The 24,340-nt window shown below is 43.6% G+C and overlaps 1 protein-coding gene across 4 annotated transcripts; it reads right to left on the bottom strand.

Annotated features, from left to right (window-relative positions):
* Positions 1-225: 225 nt before the first annotated feature.
* RFWD3 (ring finger and WD repeat domain 3) lies at positions 226-24,080 on the bottom strand. 4 transcript variants are annotated; one of them, XM_052796623.1, is made up of 13 exons: positions 24,002-24,080; positions 21,288-21,672; positions 19,692-19,924; positions 17,813-17,901; positions 17,518-17,715; positions 15,221-15,312; positions 12,935-13,049; positions 7,561-7,789; positions 6,246-6,396; positions 3,842-4,018; positions 3,009-3,223; positions 2,530-2,747; positions 226-1,891 (listed from the first exon to the last, which is right to left on the bottom strand). In XM_052796623.1, the coding sequence occupies exons 2-13, from the start codon at positions 21,668-21,670 to the stop codon at positions 1,748-1,750; spliced, it is 2,244 nt and encodes a 747-aa protein (XP_052652583.1). In that variant the 5' UTR covers positions 21,671-21,672; positions 24,002-24,080; the 3' UTR covers positions 226-1,747. The 4 variants fall into 4 exon arrangements, 3 of the variants coding, with proteins under 3 accessions (XP_052652583.1, XP_052652582.1, XP_052652584.1); XR_008236609.1 differs by having other exon boundaries at positions 1,773-1,993; positions 2,033-2,747; XM_052796622.1 differs by having other exon boundaries at positions 1,773-2,747.
* Positions 24,081-24,340: the final 260 nt, after the last annotated feature.

Below are 24,340 nucleotides of genomic sequence, written 5' to 3'. Positions count from 1 at the left end.
AGCCCTTTCCTTTCCCTTCCCCTCACCTGGTCAGAGCAGCATGGTTCAGTGAAGACTCTTCATTCACTAAAAGCCTCCATTATTTCAGTCTGAAGCTCAGTGTGACTTGGGAATAATACAAAGCATGAGAAACCTTGCCTGCATACAGGGATGCTTGTTTATGTTCACAAGAGATGCAGTGTATATCACTGAGATATTTTTAAAGTACAGCAGCACCAGTTATATTTGATAACTATAAACGCTTTATTTTTACAGTATATAAAAATATAGGAACAAAATTCTATACAGAAAAATATAAAGTTAAGCAGAGATCTTCTCAATCTCATTTTTAAGAGGGAAGACAAACAGGATCATACTATGCAAGCCCAAGACTTCAGAAAATAAAATTGTTCTGGCAGTTTAAGTTGTGGCCCACTCAATCCAAACAGGACAGATGCTGCTTACCACAGCCTGAGGCAGAGGTGTGCCAAGGGATACATTTCCAGCACAGGGAACTGGTCTTGCAGCTTCCAGCATCCTTGCAAGTTTGCTTTCGTTAAACATAAAATGAAACCTAAGTCCTCTTCCATGATCTGACCTGGAGATAGAAGTTCTCACACTCCTCAGCGTATTTATGGTAAGGGTGCTAAGAGCCCACTGTACTTGGCCAGCACACATCCCGTGACCTGTGATCCCATGTGATGGGCTCAGATTTACATAAACCAGCAGGTCTGCAGCACACCTGCAATCAAATACAACTGGAAGCTGTCTGTGACCAGCCGGTGAGCTGGCAACTATGATTTAAGGAAGGCAAAACGTCAGTGAAAGCAAGCTGATGAAATCCCTGAGTTTCCACCAGTTCCTCAAAGGGGGGAAAAACACCCCAACTAAAAAAAAGCAGCCAGCATTCTTTTCCAAGGTACTGTCCGTTTCAGTACATTGCTGTCTTTAAGGAAGGACACCATGCACATCAGCAGCCAACAGTAGAAGAATCATCTCCTCTTTACCTGTACTTCTCTAGTTTCATTTTCCACAACCAAACTGTCCAAGTTTGCTTGTGGGTGAAGCAGGGAAGAGAAAGGGAGGGAAATGGGGGCAGATAATTAAGGAGTTACAGTGTAAATTATATGCTTGTGGAAAAAAAACACAGAAGAAAAAGGATCTCTCTAGATTTTCCAAGCCTGTTCTCTCCATGGCCACAAAACAGGGTCTATCCTCTGCCAACTGACCCTAGACCTTCAAAAGAACATGGGAGTATGCTCTCTAAAGCAGTGACCTTGCTTTTACACTGAGTGTCAGCCATGCTAGTGAGGTGCCAATATTGCCACCTTTTCATCACCCAGTAATCACCACAGGACTCCATGAGAAAGTGCAGTGGGAGTCTCAGGTCTTCAAGTTCCTCTTATTTTGTTGATTCGTAGAATTGATTTGCAACTCCCTGTGCTGTATTCACACTGGAAAAAAGTACAGCAACACATGCTGGAGACAGTCCAAGAATTATTGCTGTGCTGAGGCAGCTTGCGGAGTTTGACTGAAGAAAATTAACCAGAGAAGTAACGGCAGACCTAAAAAGGAAGATGGAGGAAGAAGGGAATTGCTCCAGGCACCAGCACATCCCAGTTCCTGCCTGCTGCCAGAAAGGTGCTGTAGTGGTTCCTGTCTCCTGTAAGCAGCACGTGCAGGGCAGCAGTCTGGGAGAGAGCGGTTGAGTAGGGTTTATCAGCAGCATATCTGGAAAGCCTCTCTGTGGCAGGCATGGGGACCACTCTCACTGCCACTTGTAGATCTTCACCGTCTTCTCAGTCAGAGTAGCCAGGAGGTGGGTTTGGTTCATTTCCAAAGGGCAGATATCCAGCACAGGCAGGTCAGCCTGCAGCTTCTGCAGCAAGGAACCACTGCCAGCATCCCATAGCTGTGGGACAGACAAGGTCAAAGACTGCAGGATTCTCCCCTCCCATCCAAAACAGAGCTTCCTCTCTCTAGAGAAAACTTTCCTCAAGTTACTTACAGGATCCTTTCTCTACTTTCACACCCTGCTTGGATGGTCTTTCACAGACTCACAGCACAGTGTCACCCTGACTGCCTTCTCCTCTGACCCTGACTCATGAGCTCTCATGCAGCCTGTTGTCCATCCTCTGCCCCTGAGCTGCTTTTTCACATAAGGGGCAACCCTTCTCCTTGTCATTCCTAAGGAGCCTGCGTCCATCCCTCACAGCATTTACCACATTAGCTGTCCCACCAAGACTGTTACGCCACTTACAGCGCCCAGTTGTGCCAGTATACCCAACTGCATTCCTCTGGTGGACAACAGGGACTTGCTGCCTACATTCCTTTCGATGGATGTCGACCACAGGCCTTGGCTAACACTGAGTGTCCCACGCTAACAGAAAAGTTACACCTGCTCTAGCAGGTACAACAGACCAACCTGCACAGGGTAATGTCTGTGACAAAACAATTCCCACCAAAACACACTGATGCAGTGACTGATAAGACTTCTCTCCTAAGAATTGCAATAAAACCATCCATCACACTGAAAGGAATGAGAGATACCAGGGCAGAATTAGATGCCTCATCACCAGCACACACAAAGACGCTGCCATCCTCCTCTGGGCTCTGAAAAATGGCATTCTTGGTCAGCAACTTGCAGGTGGGCCCAGCACTGAAAGTCTGAACTGGGTTAGAAGAATACACCACATCTTCAGAGGCCTCTGTCAGTGGGCTGCAAGTCAGTTCCATCATCACACAACGCACACATGGGTTATTTTTACCTGCGTGGCAGAAATAAAAAAGGTAACCTTTGGAAAATTTAATTGCAGGCAATTTTTAACTGTAGGAATACAAGCAACACCACCCTGCAGCTGCCTCCTCTTGCCCTTGCCCAATTCTTATCTATGTGCAGATGCTCATTGCTCTGGCTAGGGCAGGTACTACATTTCTGCTGTGCCCTCAGCACCAAAGTTGCTGTCGAACTCAAACAGCAAGCCAGAGTGGCAATGAAAAGCGCGCTGCAGATGCACACCATTACATACTAGGCCTGTACGTCGCGAGGCAGTGCCGTGTGCTGATCTCTGTTTGAATATCGATGCATCCTCCAGGTTCCAGTGGCAGGTGATGAGGCCGGTAGGAGTTGCCAGCTTTCTGTTCCCAAAAGCAGGCTCCTTCCAAGGTCCCAGCTAATACTCCACCATAAGGCAGTGACGCTGAGGCCATCCGGGGCAGATAGGACAGCGATACCATGGGGCACCTGAAAGTGTGATTGGCACCAGTCAGTGCTGCCAGCTGCAGCTGTGCTGGCATTCTGCCTCATCACTTCAGAGCTCCAGTCTCTCCAAACATGTTGCAAAGAAAGGGCCTAAGCAGGCTACAAAACGGTCCTTCAAGCAAGGAACCCCAATGGGTTTGTCAAGAATAAATGAAAATCAACTTAACTACTGAGCCTTATGTTTTAAAGGGGCATCAGACAGCACACATCAGATGTGTAAATCAGCATTTGATTCCCTGAGTAGAAGAGATGGAAGTACCAGCATCTCACACCTCTTTGTAATTTGTTCTTTCCAAATTAAATACTAAACCTAGCTCCAAAAGAAAGTCAGTTCCCCTGCTTAGGCTGCACCGGTGGGTCCAGTTCTGACTACTGTCTGCCTTAAAAAGATGCAGGTACCAAGCACTCGTACTAAGTTATACACATACCATGCAACCTTATGAGAGACTTCTCGCATCTGTGCTAAATTTGAATTTTTTTTACAAAACAGTCACATAAAAATTTAAACTATTACAATTGCTGTGTGATTTATGGAAGAAGCTATGTTTAGCATAATGTATATTAGTGAAGTTGAGAGGAAGGAAAATTCTTATGCCATACCTGGACTTCTGAGGGACTAGTTCCTGGACGTGAGAGTTTGTGTCTCTCAAATCATATATCATGATAGAGCCATTGACCAATCCAGCGTAGATGTAGTTTGTATCATCGAGACACCAGCAGCAGCTCCAGACAGGACGGCCAGCATTGTATGTCTGCACCACAGTATTTGTTGCCAAGCTGCAGAAGAAAAGCAAAGTGTTGGCCTGTTGCACAAGCATCTACTGATAAGAAAATAGCATAATTAAGGTAAGAAAATCTAGCTTTTTAAAGTCTTTAGACAGAAGCATCTCCCTTTAGACTGAATTCTGAATTAATTCCTCCTTTACTCCAGACGTGAATCTGGAAAACCTAGACAAAATAATCACTTGGATGTTGTCAAGTGATTTATAATCCTTCCGGGCCAATGCTTCTTTTTCCAGATTGATCTTTGGAGACTGGGAAAGGAAATCTCAGAGCAGGGTCTCAGCTGCCTTAATGGAAAGAGAAAGCTAAGTTACTTTTCTGGAAACAATTAGGAGAAGTGAATTCAGTGTAATCCCGTAATATTGCATATTCCTGAGATCACAGGGCTCATCTCTTCAGATTACATCTCCTGTTAATTATCTCCCTCTTTTTACATGAGAGAAACAGTGCTTATGCTTCAAAAGAATCCAATTTAAGCAAGAGTGAGACAGTGAGTGGGGTAAAGACAGTTAAAAGCGCATTTATAGTGTTAATTGTTTAGAAACTCAATTTGTGGAAGGAAGAAGAGGGGAGTACACAGAGAGGCGTAACCGAGAATAGCAGATGAAGTTGGTGTCAGATTAGAACATATTTGCAAAGGGCAGCGTTGTTGACACAGGCTCAGCACATTGAGAATAGTGGGAGACAGAAGACAGCACATATCAAAGTAACTCTGATATCCTTTACAACACATGGGTTCCTCCCTGGGGAAGGTGATTATGCTCAGAACTCCAGAGAAGTAAGCAATTGCTTCCAGGTAAGTATAAGGGGAACAACCACAAAGACAAACCTGACTGGGGAGACAGGGAATTTGATATCAGAACAGTGACTGGCTTAAAACAACAGGGAAAAAACCAAAAAAACCAAAGTCGTGGTGCTATTTTAAACACTTGCAAGCCAGAACAGGAGACTTAAGGACATCTTGGATAATTCCTTTTGGTAGGATGACTCTGAAATCAGTAACCAGGGAAGAAAGACAACCAAAGGGGGACTTTTCTTTCAGAGAGAGCCTGAAAGCAGCATGAAGATGCTGCTGAAGCAAGCACCTAACTCCAAGGCATTGTGGGATCAAATACAAAGGCAAGAGGATCACAAGTTCCAATGCAACCAACCAGGCAGTGAGAGGCAGATATGAGAGTCAAGTGTCTGAGCAGATACTGCGATGAGAAGCCACTCTCCAGATTAAACCATGAAAAGAGTATCAACCTCATTGGTTAGAAGTCTGGCATGCTGACTTTAGCATCAGAGACAGTTTTGCTTACTTTTAACTAGTCTAGCAAACATTTCAACATGTAACAGGAAAGCAACATTCTTGACATTTTTGTTCCAGGATGAAGGTCTCTTCATTGCTTCACTCATTGGAAAGAATTGGGACTAATCAGTCATAACAGACATATCCTGCCTTATCCTATACTGATAGACAGATATGGGTAAGGTGTTAATATAACTCAATAAGAAACAACCAGCCAACAAAGTTTTGAAGCAGCTTAAGATTGAAGAGCAGCAGAGCAGCAAGAGAACATGCTCATAGGCTGTAAATTCTAACAGGCCCAGACACGTTTTTCTCAGCCCCTGCATAATTAGTCTCCAACCTGCTACTTTAAGCCTCTGCTAGCCCTAGAGAACCTCTGTTCCTCTAGCATGTGCACAACAATGCTGTCTATGCATTTCATATCCCAGATGAATTCCATGCTCTGCAAGAAGTTTAAAATCAGAGAAGCCAACATTAGTGCAGGGAAGAAAGCACCCAACTTAAACACCCCTCATTTCTGTTTTAGGCCATACAAGTTCCCATGCTTCACATTTCCCTGCAGTAACAGAAAGCCAAGTCGACAGTAAATTTCCCATTTATACATTATGCTACGTTTCTTCTCAACACAACTTGGCCAATCCATGCTGAATTACTTCTTTTCCACCGAGTTCTCCACAGGAAAATATCACAGACAAGTAGCTCCCTAACACCTCCACCTAAAAGATCCGAAAGCATGAACAAGTCTTTCTCTCTGTTAGCTCCCACATGCAGGAAGAATATGCAAGACCTGACGTCATCTTGGCAGCATCTTTTGGAAAGCAGAATGGCAAGCGCTGCAAGACATTTCTAGAGACAGAACAAAATCCAATCCAGTCTCTTGCACATAGCAAAACTCCGCTGGGACAGGTTGCTCCCCCCAGCAGGGCTCACCTGGTAAGTTTGAGAGTGTTGTCCAGAGCAGCAGAGAGCAGCAAGCCATCTGCTCGACTGCCGAAAGCCAGTCCTCGAATCTGTTTACTATGGATGGGGATGTACTGACTGCTCTTCAGGTTGGCCACGCTCATCATCTTAACACCACAACCTGTCACAGAAGAAGAATAAAGCAGGTTACCGCAAAGCGGCATATGTGTAGAACTAGCAATTCTATGCCAGAACTACAATGTCTGTACTGAAGCCTGTGGTGGGATGAACACATAGAATTTATTTGCTGTTCTGGTTAAGAACTGCCACAAATGGCAACGGGGCTAAATCCTTAAGGATCCCAGCCAGCAAGAGCAAACTCAGTATCAGTGTTACAGTTCTTGTTACAAGAGCCTGCTGCTCTTTAGCCATTCTTGCCTAGACAAAAACACATACAGTAGGATTACATGGCTATTTAAGAGAACAAGCATCACTGCAAAGAATGGCTACAGGTGAACTTAACCTGTGTGCTACAGGAGCCACCACAAAGCCTCCATTCAGAGATTCGACCCCTGGCTCCAAAAGCCAGAAAAATAAAGGTCAGTTGAATGCAGAAAATGATTTTGTTATGCCTAGATAAGGTATATTAATCTCCAAACCATTAACCAAATAAAGTAAGTTTCATCATTCAGAAAGCATTGAAGTACTTTGCAAATAAACTCTCTCAAACTCCTAATGCTACATCTATTTCATTGAAAAAGCAAGCTGGCACTGGTCCAGATGTCAGGTCACTTGCCCCTGGCCGTAACAGTGAGACAAAAACCAGGGCTGCTCATGACTTCTTGGCTTTCTATTTCTTCACTAGGAAACAGTGCTTCTATCATTCATATTAAAAGTTTTTTGCTTTTGGGTTTTCTTTTTTTTAGAGTATTGACAAATCAGCTGCATGTGGATCAATCCACCTACAATTTGGGGAGCAATGTTTCTCACTCAAGCACTGGAAACATCTCTGCAGGCCCTAGCGCACTGACCCCTTGTTCTCTCAAAAGACCCACCTTTGCAAGGAGTACCAGACACACCTTTTACCTTCTCATGGATATGGCACTTCAGCAGAAGAGCCAGAGACCCTCTGCTAGGATTCTGCCATAGAAGTGACAGGGGAAACAAGCTAGCTACCTCGCTAGGCAGGAGCTGCCAATGCAGGGGCCAGATGAACTACAGCAAGTCTTATGAGTATTCCCAGTTTACAAGGCACATGCAAAGGTCAAGCAGAGAAGCAGGGATCGAGTAGAAAACATATTTAACTTTCACCTATGAACCCCCAAATCTTGATTTGCTTAATTACCAGGAATAAAAGTGGACTGCGGAGAAGGCTGTGATACCACGAGACAACTGAGTGAGTCACAGTATGCCATTACTCTGCAGTTCCCAGTCTGAGACACCACAAAAACCTTCTCCAAGTGGTACTTGCGCTGGCTTTGGCTGAAGGGAAGGCTGCCTGGGATGCAGGTACGGGAGCTGCCAGGTTGCTGAGAAGCACTCACATTGTGCTGGGCCACCAGAGCCTTCAGTTCCTGCAGAGAAAAAAAAAAAACAAACAAAAAACCAAAGAGCTTTAATGCGTCACTGGCGATGTAACCTTCTGTGATATCTGTTCCCAAAGCTCCAACTGTACTTGTTCTCAGATAAAGAGGGAAAATATGGTCCCATTTCCACGCTGTTCCTGAAATGCTGGATTTCCAAGTCCACTGACTATGAGAGTGAGCAACAAAAACGTACAAATGCTACACAAATTCTGGCAGAATGGACTCAAAGTCTGCTATTGTATGTATTAGACTCCATGAAAGAGAGGACTCTTGGGCAACGCATAAAAGCCAATAACAATTACTACCAGATCAATGCTGTTTAGAAGAGAATGAACTGCCAAGTATTACATGCAGCTAAGCCACAAGAGAAAGTCAATTAAAACCATTTTCTAGAACTTCCAGAATACCCCATAAAAAAATAAAAGCCCAAGTTTCAACATAAAGGACGTTGCAGGAAACAAGTCAGTCTATTTAATGAAGATGACCCTATTCTTGTAAACCCCAGGCAGCAAATTCCAGGAACAACACAACTCTCAAGAGCTCCAGCCCTGTTTTCCACCACCTCCCCCCGCCCCTTCCTCCACCTCAACTGATGAATGCTCAAGGATGCTCAGCAGAGATGCAGCCAAGGACAGCTTCCATCAGCAACAAGGTATTCCTAGAATTCCTCTTTCCACAGAGATCATCTGGAGTGAGGTGGGTATGCAAGTAGTGGCACTGGCATATTGCAAGTCAACTAAAAATGCCCCCCAAAAAGGCATTTTGACCAGCTTGTTGTAATCCAAGGGCAAAATCAGACAGTACAGAACCCCAGGGATATTAGAGGGAGCGTATATACTAAGAAAATTGCTACTTGCTTTCTGTTGTCTGAGCAACATAGATTGTGCTTCAAATACTGTGTAATTTTTAAACAATTAAGGACCACAAGAGTGATATTATGAATATATTAGCAGATTGCAAGCTAGCTTCAATATTGAACCAGCCACTACCACTTAACTCACATCTAAGCAAAGGCAGCAGTTCTCAAAGAGACAAGATCAAAGATCAAGCTCTACATTAATAGTTTCATCAAGACCTGTAACTTTTGGAAACTGCTCAAGAAGAGAGCAATTCTGATATTTTATAGAGGTCTGATCTGTTTTGCATCAAGCACATTGCGGATTCCCCAAGGGAATAAAAAAAAAATTAAGCTGAAGACTCAAGAGGATCCCATTAGAGCAAACAAAGACAAAACAACCCGGCGAGGAAGAGGAGGTGTGGGCATTGCCAGGTCACTTACGATGGAAGCTATAGCTTTGGGCTTAGAGTAAGCAGTCAGTTAAAACACAGGTAACTTAGAAGAAAGTGACTTTTAATCAAAAATTTAATAAACTCTTTATTTCTAAAAGGCAGGAGGATATCACCACCACTGAGGATCAGAAGAGATTAAAATTACTTGTTGCTCTGGGGAGTTTACAAAACTCTCCTTGTCACCTGCACTCAACATTCAACTTTCACACAAGTTACTAAAAAGGAAATCAGGCAATTAAAACCACAAGGACCATTAGTACAATGTTTACATTTAAACACAATGGACAAACTCAGCAAAATCAGGAAGTCTTACTGGAGGCACATTACCAAGGTGATTAAAAATGTTGCACCGCAGAACAAATTCCGCTAATTGTGTTCAAAAGAACACTCTTTTAGTAATGTAAGCCTACACCTTCCTTTAAGATGCTTTGCAGAGTATTCCTGATGCCTGGTGTTAAATAAGGGCCTTGAGGGCACACTTGCCCCTCTGCACACGCTATGACTGCCTCCTAGATTTCACCTTGCCATTGCAGTGATGAATGAACACAGTCACGCAGGTTGGGGAAAGAAGAGGATATACAGCAGAAGTCTTCCTGAGGATTAAACATGAGAAGTAGAAGCAGGAGAGCACAATGAATAGGAAAGGAAAACCACCAGCTATAACAAATTCAGAAGTTTTCTTTTGAGTATTAAGTTACAGTCTTAATAGCTGATAATGAGGCTTTAAAGACAAAGGCAGTTACTGGATGACTGTCACTCTCTGGCAGTGCTCCCACAGAGCTCTTACAGAAGCCATGCCTGCTATCTTGCATTACACAGCCCCAGCCTTGCATTTAATAGAGATAAACACATGGCTGTACAACCTCAAACTGCAGTCCAGCGCTGCAGGCATTCCACCTTCCACCTCCCACCTCCCTTTGGTTCAGGTTCCAATTCAGTCAAAGGTACACAGAGCATTTTCAATTGGCTTCACTATAAGTAAAGAGCTGAATGAAATAGCAGCTTTTACTTCTAGATTTTCCCCCAGACACAAACTGGAGCTGAACACAAAGATGAATTTATGCAATAAAATCATTAGCCTAAAATTTTTCTAAAGGTGTTAGGTTCACAAATTTTTATTGATATTTTGCCATCCAATTCTTTTTGGATGCTCTGAAAATCCTACTTAAAAAAACCTCTGCCAATACATCGAGCAATATAAACTGACCTCTGCAAGGCTCACAGTTACACTTGCTGTCTTCTCCACAGCAGCATGCAATCTCCTGTCATTTCCCTGCCAGTCCTCCCTTTACTGCTCTATACACAGAGCTACTGTTTCCCACTTGCAAAAATGAATCTCCTATCCCAGCTGATCAGTGGTATTAATGCCAGAGGCCAGAGATGGTTTGCTTATCATTAGCTAACTTGTACTGAAAATTTTGGCAGATTCAGGGGGAGGTACTGCAGTAGCTCACATCTGATTCCCAAGTTTTGTGATCACAAGGGAAAAACTTTAGGCAAAAGTAAGGCTTCAGCAGCACTGCTTCCAAAATGCAAGTCTGAATCTGCCATGCAGTGTGCAGCATATAGCTCAGCACAGCACACACTGCAGGTTTACATATAGAAACACTGTTGAGAGCTTTCTTCCAGGGTTTTAGTTAACTACCTACCCTCTCTCCCCTCAACTTCAAGTTCCTTTCCTCATGTATTTTCACATAGCTAAAGACTTGAAAACCATCCATTTTCTAGCCTCAATCATCTTCAATACTTCAATCACAAAAGTACAATGGACAAGACTGTTAATGGACAAGAGCAAGGAAAAATGCACACAAACCTAAAAAAGGTCATAACTAGTGACATGACTGCTGATGAGGCATAGCTCTCAAGCGCATTAGCGACAAAAAAGGGGTCACACAATGACTTTTGCAGGGAACCATTTGCTTTCCATAAGACTTCAGACACCAAGGTTTGTATGCAACCAATTAACATCATAACTATTCCAATAAAGTTCTGTGCAACTGAACTTTGCCATACCAAATGTCCCTCTGAGTATATGGACATTTCACACACTTCTTTTGTAATCCCACAGCACTTTGTTTTTTATATTGACTTATAGCTTTGTATGCCAGTTAAACACGTTTTCTTTTGCCATCAGTAACATTGCTTGCTGAAAGGACCAGGGCAACAGACTCAAGATGCAACAAGTCAAATTCAGATTAGATGTTAGGAAAAAAAAAAAATTCTCAGTGAGGATGGTCAAACAATGGGATGTCCAGAGAGGATGTGTGATCTGCTTGCATAAACTCAACACCTGGCATGACAGTGCCCTGAGCAACCCAACCCAACACTGAAGTTACCCAACTAGGATTGGGCTAGAAACCTCCAGGGGTCCCTTCCAACCTAAACAATTCCATGCAAGTAGTTGCTTTACTAGATGACCTCTCATAAGACACGGAAAACTCGTTAGGCATATGCTCAAAAGATAATCAAACAACTTAGAGACTTACTCCAGGCTTCCTGCTGATTTTCTGCTCACCAGCAAATTGTTTTACTCTCCGTTTATTCATAGTATAAACAAGCACCTCGAAATTGCTTCCAGCGTTCTCATTAACCACTACAGGACAGTGATGAATGCAGTATAAATACTCAAACAGAGCTTAAAGAACACAGGGTACTTAATCTTTATAACATGCGACTTCAATTCAGTTAGACTGGATACTCTATCATTTAACATCAAAAGAATTGCAGGAGGACATTATGGACCTGCAGTTTTATCTTATTCACATTTTTCTTAAGCCAAAGTTTGAAGTAGACCAGTTTTCTTATTAGCTCTGATGAGGACACAGCTTCATGCAGGAATTTAGGCAAGCAATTTGAAAAGCCTTATGTCACACAGGAAGACTTCAGGAAAGAGGATGTTGCTTAATGTACAGACATGAATAGCCGAGGCTATAAAAACTCCACAAGTAGAGAAAAGCACAAAATTGAGTTAACTAGACAGTGAAAGATTAGATGTCATCTATTTCATACAACAAAAAACTAGCAAGCTAGCTTTGAAACAGGCTCTTGGAAAACCTAGCACTGGTGGAACATGCCAGATAATTCAGTTGGAAGCACCAGTGGAGTCCACAATTTACAGGAATCCCGCAAAAGCAGCCGTGATTGGTTACAAAATATAGCAGTATTGCATAAGCCAGAAAGGAAGCAGTCATATATTTTCAGTAATTTGTATTCTAAGGGACAGAGGTGCCTCTTAGCAGCTGTTCAGCCCACGCATACATCCTACCTTATTGACAGACCAGGTCTCATGGTACCAGAAGATGCTTAAGTAGTATGTTGACTGACCTTCACAAAAAAATCGGGGTTTTTTTTGTTGTTTTCGCAAATAGCCATACCTCTTCACAAACTGCTTCTCAAAGGCTCTTGACTAACTAGTGATAATAGGTCCCATTACAGGTTTACTGTAGAGATTTCCAAAGCTTATTTTGATGCAGCTAAGAGAAAGATGAGGAGAATTATTAAGTTTGGTGCTTATTACCAGGCCTTTCCAGGCACCACAAAACCTGAGGAGGAACCTGCAACATCAGCAGCCAAAAAACTCTTAATGCTAAGCTGTACTTGCAACTTTGATTAAATCTTAGAAGCACGCAACAAAGAAAAAAAAAGTCAGTGTTATGTAGTTCGTGTTATACATGAATATGCCAGCCTGGCTGTTTAGGATACTCCTGATGATTCACCAGTTGAGTCTACTAAGTCTTGCTGCTTATTAAAACTGGAATCCTGTCTTCTCTCCTCTAAGGGAACATGCAAAAGACAGGTTGAAGAGAAAGGGAATCCTCTGTGTATTAGTAGCACGAGACTTACCTGAACTTGCTTGCGGAGTTTGCTGCATTCGTCTGTCAAAACCTGCAACTGGAGACGGCTCTGTGCAGATTCCAGCTCTGCCTGTCTCCGCAACTTTTGCTCCTTTTCTAAAGAGCTGGAGGAACAAGAGAAAAGCAACCCTTAAGACTAGGTATTATCTAGGATGCTTCTCTGGGCTGTCAACTCCTGTCCTCAGACTTCATCCCAACACAAGTCCTGTTCAGGTAAATTCAAAAGTAACAGAAAATCTGCTACCACACTCATCCAGTACATTCACCTCGAGATGTTCTCAATTATGCAATTGTACTGAATGACTCACTCAAGTATTTTTTCACAGAAACAACAGCCTTTCTCCTCACCCTCTCCAAAAGTACTGATTTAGTAGAGTGAAAGAGAAATCGGTTTTTTTCCCTACAGAAACAGTTTAGCAAATTCTATACCATCAATATCCATGTAATATAGTATGTCAGTAATACAGCAAGCCATAACACAGCAAGATCTTCAAGCTTGTTTCTACTACCAGTAACTAATTTTGTATTTCAGGAAGACATAGCTGTATCAGAAATAGACAGATACAGATAAACTCTCTGTGCATACCCATATAGAAGCCATACTTGCTACCTCACCTTGAGCCTAAAAGTGCATACATACCATTTAGCAGCAACAGTTTTGATAACACACTTCCATTTCTCTTTCATATGGGCTTTACATATGAAGGAATAGTTAAAGAGGGGGAAGAAATACCAGTATTCCTTAAAATTATCTGTACATTTGGTCTATAGTGTTGACCACTGCATTCTGCACTTCAAAAGCTGCAATATTCCAGTTATTTCAGTAGTTCATGTGCAGGGAGATGTAGCTTGCCTAAGTACCTTCTAAATATACAGACCTAGCCTTGCATGTTCACCAAGCACAGAATTCTGTCATTTACCTATAGCTTCTTCACGTTTTTTTTCTTTGCTGCAGAAGAAACAGGTGAAATGCTGTATTTAACCATTGCAGACACATTCTTTACACAAGTACCCAGAGCCTGAAGACTGGCTTTTCTCAATGTGAAGAATGAAACCCATGATTGTACACCTAATTCAAGGCTATGTGCAAACAATATTGATGCATGCATCAGTGCTCACATTTGTCCTCCACTCGTGGCTGTGTGCCACAAAGCAGCCACTGCCAGCAACTTCACTGGACTGACAGGCAGTCACTGCTGTCTGCCTCCCAACAAAAACAGGAGGCAGAGGAGGTGTAGGGCAAGTGGGAAAGGTCTGCAGTGAGATCCTGAGACACAAGCAGCGGTTGGACAACTACCTCTCCATGAAAGATAACAAGATTTAAACACCCAAATGCCTTCTGTGCTTTTGAAAAAATCTTACTTATTGTTTGTTTTGCAGTGTCAAGCCAGTAAAAGAAGCATGACCCTTCTAAAGGTACAGTTCAGACACCATCAGGCAGTGGCAATCTGGACAGAAGAGATATTTTCCCTTCGTGACAGTTACTCCTCAATCATTTCTGATTAGTAATGACCAGGATAGTGAGGTATCTGTTGAAAGACTGCACTGAAAGAACAGCAGTATAGTTAGAAACATGTGAAGACGACCCCAATTAAATTCTATTCACTACAAGATTCAGGAGAACTCAGATATCTACAGCCTTTTAGTTTCAGAGTAGTATCTGTGACAGCATCTTAATGAAAGGAAATTAGTCCCCATTTTCATACCTGCTTTTCCTTTTTTCAATAAAAAGTCTACATTTAAGGTGAAGGGGGAAGTTGAGTCATAGTAATGCTTGCTGACCTCTTGTAAGTAAAGCTACATGAAGAATTTGACAAAGCAAGATGGAAAGTGATTCACATGAGAGATTACTCTGTCTAATGCATGCAGAAAAGATGGCAGAAAAGGTCAGCTATTCACCCCCCTTGCATTTCTAACTATGCCTCGCTTTTCTCATCTAATGATGAATTACCAATATACGGCTTTTTGGCAACAACCCTGCATGTTCTCCCATGATGACATTTGAGGGTACAGCACAAGACAGCTTTTGCTACTTCAGTGCCGCAAAGCACAGACTCAAGAATTCTGTTCCGAGAGAAAATTCTCCTTCCAGGTAAGACATGTGCAACCTAGCAAGGCCGTGGTTTGTTAAGCCAGCCATACCATGATAATCCCCAAAGGAATGCACAAATTGCTTTAGACAATACAGGAAATTAAAGCAAGAAGTAGAAGCCAGACTGCAGCTTTCAATGGCATGCAGTCAGTGAGGTTGTATCTTTATATAGAGACTCCATACCTTTTCATGCGTTCCTGTTCACTGGTGTCCAGTGCTTTCAAAGTCCGAGCATACAGGATCACAATGTCAGAACGTTTTGCCTTCTTATTGCACTGAAATAAAAGACAAGTTCAGTTCATCTACAAGAATTTAACTATCCAAACTATGGATCCCTACAAGTTGCTGGGTATTATTTTGAAAAATCCTTATAGCTTTGAAGGGATGGGTTGTCTACTTGAAAACAAATCCACAAAACCACAAACATTAACACAGCATGTTTGCAAGACATTCCCTCATATAGACACCAGAACTCTAATTGGGGCTACAACAACAGTTTAGGTTGTGTACCATATTACGCCTTTAACAATGCATCTCCTTGCTTTCCACTAAATTTACTCTGCTACAGCACCAGTGATACAGCATGGTCAGGTAAGTTCCAGGGACCAAAAAAAAAAAAAAAAAAGTCAAAGAGGGGGAAAAAAGATCTAAACCAAAACACCAGCCCAACCTCTATTTTGAAAAATCAAGACTAGCTGCTTGGCCAACAGACAAGGATTTAGGAACCCCTGAGTATACTCCCAACTCTGTTATTTACATACTATATTCCTTTAATCAAATCCTATAGGCCCAAATACATAAAAGCATTCCAGTGTCCGTATGAAACACTGACATCCCACTGATTTCAGTGATACATGGGGAGTCAGATATTTCAATAATTTTGTGCATTATTAAATGGCTGTGACCATTTAGTACTTTCGAGTCACCTTAAAAAGAAGAGATAATGCCTCCCCCTGAGTTGGGACTTGGAAGAAATTACAGCATCTGCAAGCTTGCTGTTTTGCAAATGTACTTTGTTGATCAGAAAAGAGGCAGTGAATACTCAGATCAAGTAACGTCTGCTGAACATTAAATTACTATGTGCGCTTAAAATGCAGGCTTCTCTATTATTTAGTAGCACGAAGATATCACGGGCAACAGTTTCAGATCAGACAACGCCCCTCCCTTTGTAAAGAGCTGCCTTGCAGAGCAGTAAGTGGCTAAGCTTTCCTGGCAACCAGCAGCTGTCACTGGCAGGATCAGGAGTGCTGCAATTTCACAGTAACTTGCACTCAAGCCACTTAGTATACAGAGCACCACACACAGCAGCTCTGTGCTATTCAATCAGAGAATGCCCAGTCGCAAAGGACAGCGACTGAAAATGAAGGTAAGATGATTTAGCACCAAGGTTCTCTCCAGAGCAAGTTCTCCCAGGAAATTTTCAGTATTTACATCACTGGAAGAAAAACAGGGAGCAAAGACCCCCTTAAGAGTTGTTAGGGTTCAAGAAGAAAGCAGTCACAAAATTCCAAAGAGCAAAGATGCCAGGTACATCTCCAAGAATTCTGTCTGGGCCTGGAGTAGCTGAAGAAAAGCTTACGCAGACTTGACAGGGATAAGAAAAATAAGGTTTGGGCCTTTGCTGCGGCAACAGTGATTCTTTAGGTTTAATCACAGTGCACATCAACAGGAAGTTGCTTGTTGAGAACAAGGAATCCTGCACAAAGTCAAGCAAGAGTATGGAAGCTCTCAAAATGACAAAACCAAAGAAATCCTGGGCTTCCAGCCACCGACTCAGAAAGCAGCAGAACTGAATCCTTTTTACAACGTACTCGTTGACCTATTTTTTCCTCAACATTCCTTTCTGGAGAAAAGGAATAAGGAATGGAAGCACATCACAGAGAAGTGTAGACCTAATTGAAAGAGATCAATATTACCCATGGAAAGAAAACCAAATAGAACACCTTAAAAAGCAGATCTACCACTTGCAAATGGACATTAAAGGATGCAACTTGTTTCTCAGTTTGCTCTCTGCAAGCTACCTCAACAACCTGATCTGCTTAAAGGCTGCAAAAGCAGATGCAGTTCAAAACAGAAGATGAACTGACAGAAAACAGGTCTCAAACAGATTTCTTGTCCAGTAACATATTCTTTATGCTTAGTGAATTGCTTCTAGGAATCTGTCTGCCATTCCCACACTCCAGGACCACAGAGCCGTGTTCTGAAACCAATTACGGGTTTAGCACTTGAACTCTCAAACTTCTCAGTCTGCTATTCACAAATGCTCTACTAAAGGGAGAAAATCCAAGTCAGACTTCTCCCTTTAAAGCAGTGCTAGTTGTTCCTGGCCTAGTCACATCAAAATAAAGGTGATTTTTGTTATTTCTGACAGCAGGCAAAGATGGATTCTTTATGCAGTTTTAACAGTTACAGTGATCATGCCTGCAGCAGAAGTTACCCAATAGCAAGTCCTTTCCAGGGCATATAAATGTCCATTTTACCTGGGGGCACTTCCCTGCTTGTCCCTTGAGCCACCTTTCAATGCACGTGTAACCAAATAGGTGTCCACACCGCAATGCTGAGAGACGGTGGTCCCCAGCATTGGTCCACTGCTCAAAGCAGATTGCACAAGTATCCCCTTCCTCCTCATCCAGTGGCACAACAGGAACTGATGGTTCCAGTTTCTTCAGTGGAGTTCTCTAGGATTAAAAATAAAAAAAACACACAACTTTTTTTAGACAAATGCAGCACTGACCATATTTAAATCTGCCTCCAAAAGCATTTAGGTCACCTTACCTGCTTTTGCTGGACTTCAGCCTCTTCATCTTCATGACCTCCATGTTCTGTAGAAGCTTGAGACAGCTCTGCTTGGACCTGAGTGGAAACTAAAGAAAGCATTGCTTAGATGAACTGATACATAATGGGGGAAAAACAAGTTCTCCTTGACTTGATCTGAAATCATCAGGGCATAAGGTAAGCAGTGCAACAATGGCACAGGTTACGTACAAAGCTTCAGATCAGTGTCCTGGATGCTGAAGGTCAGGCAGTCTGTGTGTAAGCCCTTCTATTCATCAACAGCAGTGCTGAAGAACTTTGTGTTTTCTTTTATAAAAAGGAGCAGAATTTCAGTGAAAAAGGAGAGGTCTTTTAAAGAAAGCAATCGTTGTCAGGATTTTCTGACTTGCTGGAAACAAATATATCCGTGTACAGGTCTATAGTTAGGCTGATGTAAGGATAGAACCCTGCATCATTATGCCCAGAGAAAGACAGACACCAATAAGAAGTAGTTATTTTGCCAAGGGATCTAGGCATGCATATTTCATGTGCCAAGAAAGCATTTACCGTATGCTATCTGTCCATTCACCCTGACTTAAGCAGTTTTCCAGCTGGTAGTTATCTGAACTATCAATTCTGCTGGGCCATATGTTTTTGTGGTGGGCCTCTGTTAGCCCTTCTGTTGAAGCACGGGCACACAGAAACACTACATTTGGATTACCACCACTAGCATACTAAAAAAGGAGCAGAAATAGCCGTCTCCCCCCATCTCCTGACAAAACAAGAGAGTTGTTAGGCACATTTAGCATTCAAGGCAGACACTCTCAATCCAGTAGAGAGGTATCGCCTAACCCTGGCTAATGCCAATAAAGTTTTCAGCCCTTATGGTTCTGGGCTGAACAGCAACCAGTGGCTTATATAGGCCAAAAGCACAAGGGAATTCCAGAAAACCCTACGGAGAGCATATGTTCACACAGTATTAGACAGCACTTAACAGCTTGAGTTCCTGTCATGTGTAAGACTAGCTCAGAGCAAGTCAAATGAATCTGTTCAAAAGACACCTCATAGATGTACCCTCAAAAAAAGGTGTCAAGGTAGACGGCCAATCAAAAACAAAACTAAGGGCAGAGAGTGAAGCATAAGGACATTCCTTAGAGACTGAAGTAAAAAAAAAAAAAACCCCAAAAACAAAACCCCACCCTTGTTCTCATATTCTCTGGGCATCAATAACCTTGACTAGCAAGTTAACTATTTGTCACTCTTACATAAACTGCATATGTTCATCATAAACAATGTCACTGAAGTGCGTGGCAGCCTGTGAACATGAGTTTGGATAAAGGATTGTGAGCCAGAAAAAGCCGAGGAAAGAAAAAGACAAACAAAGTCCACTGTCCTAAGTACCTCTACCTCCTCAGCTAAGTGTCACCAGAAGTTACAGAAATGAAAACTTTAAACTGAAGCAGACTGAAATCGCAAATCATTAAAAAAAACTGAATCAGATCCTTCCCTGAAAACTGAAAGCACTGCTGATCTCCAGAGATGTGACTTGATGTCTTCAATAATGCTCCTTTATAATATATAACAGCAGAAGTGCACTAAGTACTAATCTCTAAGCTTGAAGTTATTCCTAACATTTCCAGGATTACTTATAAGCAGCAGCCTGCAAATAGCAAAAAGACTGCATTTAACATTATGGTAGCAATCACCCATTGCTGCTATTGCTCTTAGGAACGGCTTGCCAGAAAGCCTTGCAGTAGCAACCTGCTCCCGTCAGCTGTGGGCATAATGATCTCTTAGCACCGTCTGTTGTGAAGCTCGAAAGGATTTCCCCCACTGAGTTTTGAAACAGGAAGATGAGTTTCTGAAATCAGTCTCTACACAGCTCAAATATAGCACAAACCTGAGCTAGCTGCTGGAAGTGTCTCCTGGGCTGATGGTAACAGGGGTGCTGCAGCCTCCACTGTGTCCTCCTCCTCAGCAGAAGTGCTGCTGTCAGAGTCACTCAGTTCTATTGTTTCGTCTGAGCTGTGTTCCTGGTTGTCCCTTGCAATATGCGAGGACTCCAGACGTGGAACTGGTCTTGTAGCTGGCTGTTGGGTCCTGCTGAGTTGAAAGTAACTGTCCAACGCTGACCTGAGTCCAGAAAAGCAAGAAATAAAAGCCAGTTATTTCAGGTAAGCTAAAGACTCGGCATGTTTCTCCACGCATGTTTGCAGTAAAATTCCAAGGCTCTGACTCCAATAGGAAGGTATCAAAGTTATCAGGACACACTTCATCTAGTAGAGGGGCAATCCCATACAATTGCCTGCTTTATGAACAATCAGTGGTATCCTACAGCAACCATTCATTTTGCTCAGCTCAAAGAAAATCTCCTTCTCCTTACAACAATGATATTGTCTTCTTTTGGGGTGGGGGGGGTTGGAAAGAAAAGTGAAGAAGACATAAGTATCGTTCACTAACAGCCTAAGGAACTCCTAACCTATACTTACAGTCCTAACTCAGATCTGGTTCACAAAGCCACTGGTAATACTAGATGCACAAGGCCTGTATCAGAGTCTCATTCCATTGACTACTTTGCACCTAGTCTTTCTACTTTCTCTCTTCTTTTCTACTGGAACTTCATCCCTGGCTAGAAACATCCTCCCCTCTCCCCGCATCAGTTCAGCTATCATCTCAATTATCCTTCAGATTCAAAAGAGAAGTATGTCAGGTTGCCTTCTAGCCCTGAGAACTCCAGTGACCTTCACACATAATCCAAGGGCAAATAGTACAGCTACATTTAATCATCTGGGAGGAGAGGAGTTCTTGGTCTCACTGAATTTAAAGGCAATGCTCCAGTTAATTATAATTTCACCCTTGGCATTTACAAAAGCTACAAAGATGAGACAACAAACAAACCAGAAATGGGGATTGCTTTCTGGCTGGAGAGCATCATCCTTTAAACTCATCGCAAATGGTGTAAAACATAGAACTTTTACTTTCTTTGCCTGGAGGTAACAAAAAACGCCTACAGAAAAATATTAGTTTGCATGTTTGTGAAAGTTTCTGCAGCAATTGTCACCAGAAAACCTAATCAGGCAATCCCCAAATCAAAGGTGAAATGCAAAACAGAGCACAAGCTCCACTGAGCTAAATGCTGGCTGGAACTGCCGAGAGTCAACACTGCTGCAGGGAGCACCAACAGGAATCTGGCAGAGTGGAGGGAACGGTGCAAGCAGCTCTGCAAGCAAGGTGGAAAGCGTAGAAGGGCTCGGAAGTCAACACCACCACTACCAACATAAGAAACGGAGGGATTCATTTAACAAGAGCAAAGATCCTGCCAGAAGAGGTCAGAGAGCACTGTGCCATTATTGAGCTTAAAAGGTATGTGAGCTGCCCAGAATTCAGCCACAACCTGGACTGAGCTGGGCTCTATAAGCCAGGAAGCAAGGCAGTTTTAAAACGATGCCAGACTTGATAAGAGCACAGTTTAGATCCAAGTTCATTTCTGCTTTACCTGGCACTGATTGTCCTCTGGGAACCACCAATTCTCTGTTGCCTGCGAGCTCTCCTCACTCGTGGACGCTGCGTGACCTGCGGCATGTGAAATGGCCGATATGGATCAAGTGCCCCTTGTAGCCTTTGCAGTCCGTTGAGAGCTGCAGCAGGACCCAACTGCGGGTCAGGCTCAGCAGCTGCCTCCCTTGTTGTACCAGCGTTTGGTATGACAACAGCATCATCAGCAGGAAGAACTGTAACGCTGCCTCCTCCTTCATCGAGCACTGGAGCACGGGACAACAGCGCTGTGTGACCAGAAGGCTCTGTGGGAAGCGTCCTGAGGTTCTCTACAGAGTAACCAGCCACTGGTTGGAGATCAACTTCCATCTCTTCTTGAGCCATTTCTGCAAAGAGTTGAAGAAAACAACTAGTATTTGCAAGCATCCGCCCTACTTCTAGCCTGACAGTGGCAAGAATCAGGGACAGCAGTCAGTGATTACAAAAGCCTCGAAAGAAAATTTGTCCTTTTGCGGCAGAGCTAAACCATCTAAAGTTGATACATGTACATGAGCTGGCATAGCAGGCAGCACCCTCCCAGAGTCCTGGACTCAAAGTCTTTGGCTCAACAGCAGCTAGCACCAAAGGCACATCACAAAATTTACTTAAGTCAGCCTTTGGATGAATATGGTAAGTTAAGGAGTTCTTGCTGGCACCATTTACTTGCCAGTAAATTCATGTGGATCTTGGAGAACAGTTTGGAAATATTCTAGAGATTCTGCGTGGTGAGCAGCATTGCACAAACACCCACAAATACATCCAGAAACAAGCTCTACAATGCAGTCCTTTGTCTGTGACATTGCCCTGAGGAGGTGGGTTTATTTTCAAGTTTCTTTGAATAAAATTCCATTATGATAACAGACCACTGTGACCCTTATCCACAGCTCACTTAACAGGCCTTTCAGGTACTTTATATTCACCAACGCCACACAAACCCAGAAAGTGTATCACAGCAGAACCCACCACAGACGTTATGGGTAGCAAGTTACCGACAGCATCAGCATTCGTGGATTCATATTCAGCCTCAGACTAGATAAACACAAAATTTGCAGTAAAACCTCACGTATATTATTTAACAATGGCTGCCCTGCAAACATCTTCAGGACAAAGATTTCAGGTTACCTCCTAAATAGAAATACTACCTTGGGTTTTGAAGAAAACCAGAGACAACAGTCTGCGCATTGCTAATTATTATGCAGCTGTCAGCCACCTAATTAGAGCACTTTAGTCACCCTGTTCTACAGGCAGTCTTACAACACAAAAAAGTTCAAGATTATTTCATTAATTGAATAAATAGGCACACCAAGAAAAAAAAAAAAAAGTCCTGTTTTGGAGGGTGTGTGTGGATTAAATTCTGCGAGCTGCCAAAGGTCATTCACATTCTCAAAAAATCCTTAGGCAATCATAAACGTGAAAGGCCTTGGCAATTGTAGACCTTTAGCATTACTTAAGAGCCCAAAGCACACACCAAAACTTATTAGGCTAGGTGCTGTGCAAAGCAAAGGCTGCCTTTAGTACAAGAAATAACTAGAAAATGTATACAAGACTTGCTAGAGGGGGGATGTACTAATGCTCAAATATTTTTATAGATCTTTTAAGAAATTCTAACTTATGAATCATAATTCTTATCCTAATTAGCGATTCAGCCTAAGTTAGGCCAAAAATAGATGTTAAATGCCACCTCCCACCAGAACAGTCATACAGTCAAGATACAATAATATTCAGTGATCCAAGTACTGCTTCTCCAGCACTAAACTCACGTTCATAATAAAATTACCACCTATAAGCATGACAGAGCCTTTATCTTCCCCATCAACTAACTGTGAGACTTAAAAATACTGCCTACATTCACCACTGTGGGTTAAGTAACACTGTATATTTCTTAATAAAAAAAAAAAAAACAAACAAAAAAACGTTAATACTGGCACCTTGGAGTCTCCCCGAAAGGGGCAAAGGCCAGTGCTTCTGCAACACAGCCAGCTGCCCAGTCGATGGAGGAGCCCGCAGACAGAAGGTCTCTGTAAACAAGCGTCCTAGGCCCAGATGAGAAAAATCGGAGTGCTTTGAGAGGGCAGAGTCTGAGCAGCAGCTCAGCAGGCAGCTTCACAGAAGGCTCCTCACTACTAACCACAAGGCTGAACGCTGCAGCACAAGCTTGCCCTTACGGAGGGCCTCCTCCTCCTCGCCACGCAGCACCCGGCGCTGCTCACGCAACCCCATGCGCCGCTCTACACCTCCAGCAGTTATAACGCTGCACCTGCTTTAACATAACGTTAACCAAAAAAGCCCGAACACCACCCAAAATTAAGCACACGCTCCACAAGCATGGGTTTATTTCTGGCTTTTTACAGGGCTCGCTTGTTTTAACTAAGAACCAGTCACGTAAACGGCGCGGGAGGGGGAAGATTTCTCCTCTGGCAGTCGCAGGCACCCCAAGCGCTCGGGACGCCATCCCCGACCTCACCGCAAACGCGTCGCAGCCCCTCAGGCCGGGGCCCGCCATCACCCAGGCCTCCCGCCCGGCCCCGGAGAAGCCAGGCCGCGGCAGAACCCCGCGCTCCTCCCCGGCGGCCGGCCGCAGAGGCCCAGCCGCACCCGCGGTGCTCGGGGGAGGCCGGGCCGGGCCGGGCCTGGGGTCCCGTCCCGGCGACCCAGTCCCCGGCACCCACCGCTCACCTGCCGGCGGGCCCAACCGCCCCGCTCGAGCTCCGCGCCGCCCCACCCCCGCCACCCTACTGGCCAGCCGCGACCTTTGCGCCCGCTTCTATTGGGTGAGCCGGGGCCAGATCCGCCTTCTCATTGGCCAGCTGCTCTGTCCGTCTGTCCGACGAACGGGAGGGTGACGGGGCGAGGGGAGGGGAGACAGGCCCTGCTCTGATTGGCCAGAGAGCCGTAGGGAGGGCCCCGCTGATTGGGCGGCCGGACCCCCGACGGCCGCAGAGGGCGGGGCAAGCGCGGGGGAGCGACTTTCCATTGGGGGAGCCGCCGGTGGGACGAAAAGAGCGGGAGCTCGAG

This window comes from Harpia harpyja, chromosome 9 (assembly GCF_026419915.1).
Source record: "Harpia harpyja isolate bHarHar1 chromosome 9, bHarHar1 primary haplotype, whole genome shotgun sequence".
Classification (NCBI taxonomy): Eukaryota; Metazoa; Chordata; class Aves; order Accipitriformes; family Accipitridae; genus Harpia; species Harpia harpyja.
The sequence above is the reverse complement of the archived record's forward strand: the minus strand, read 5'-3'. Positions and strand labels throughout refer to the sequence as shown.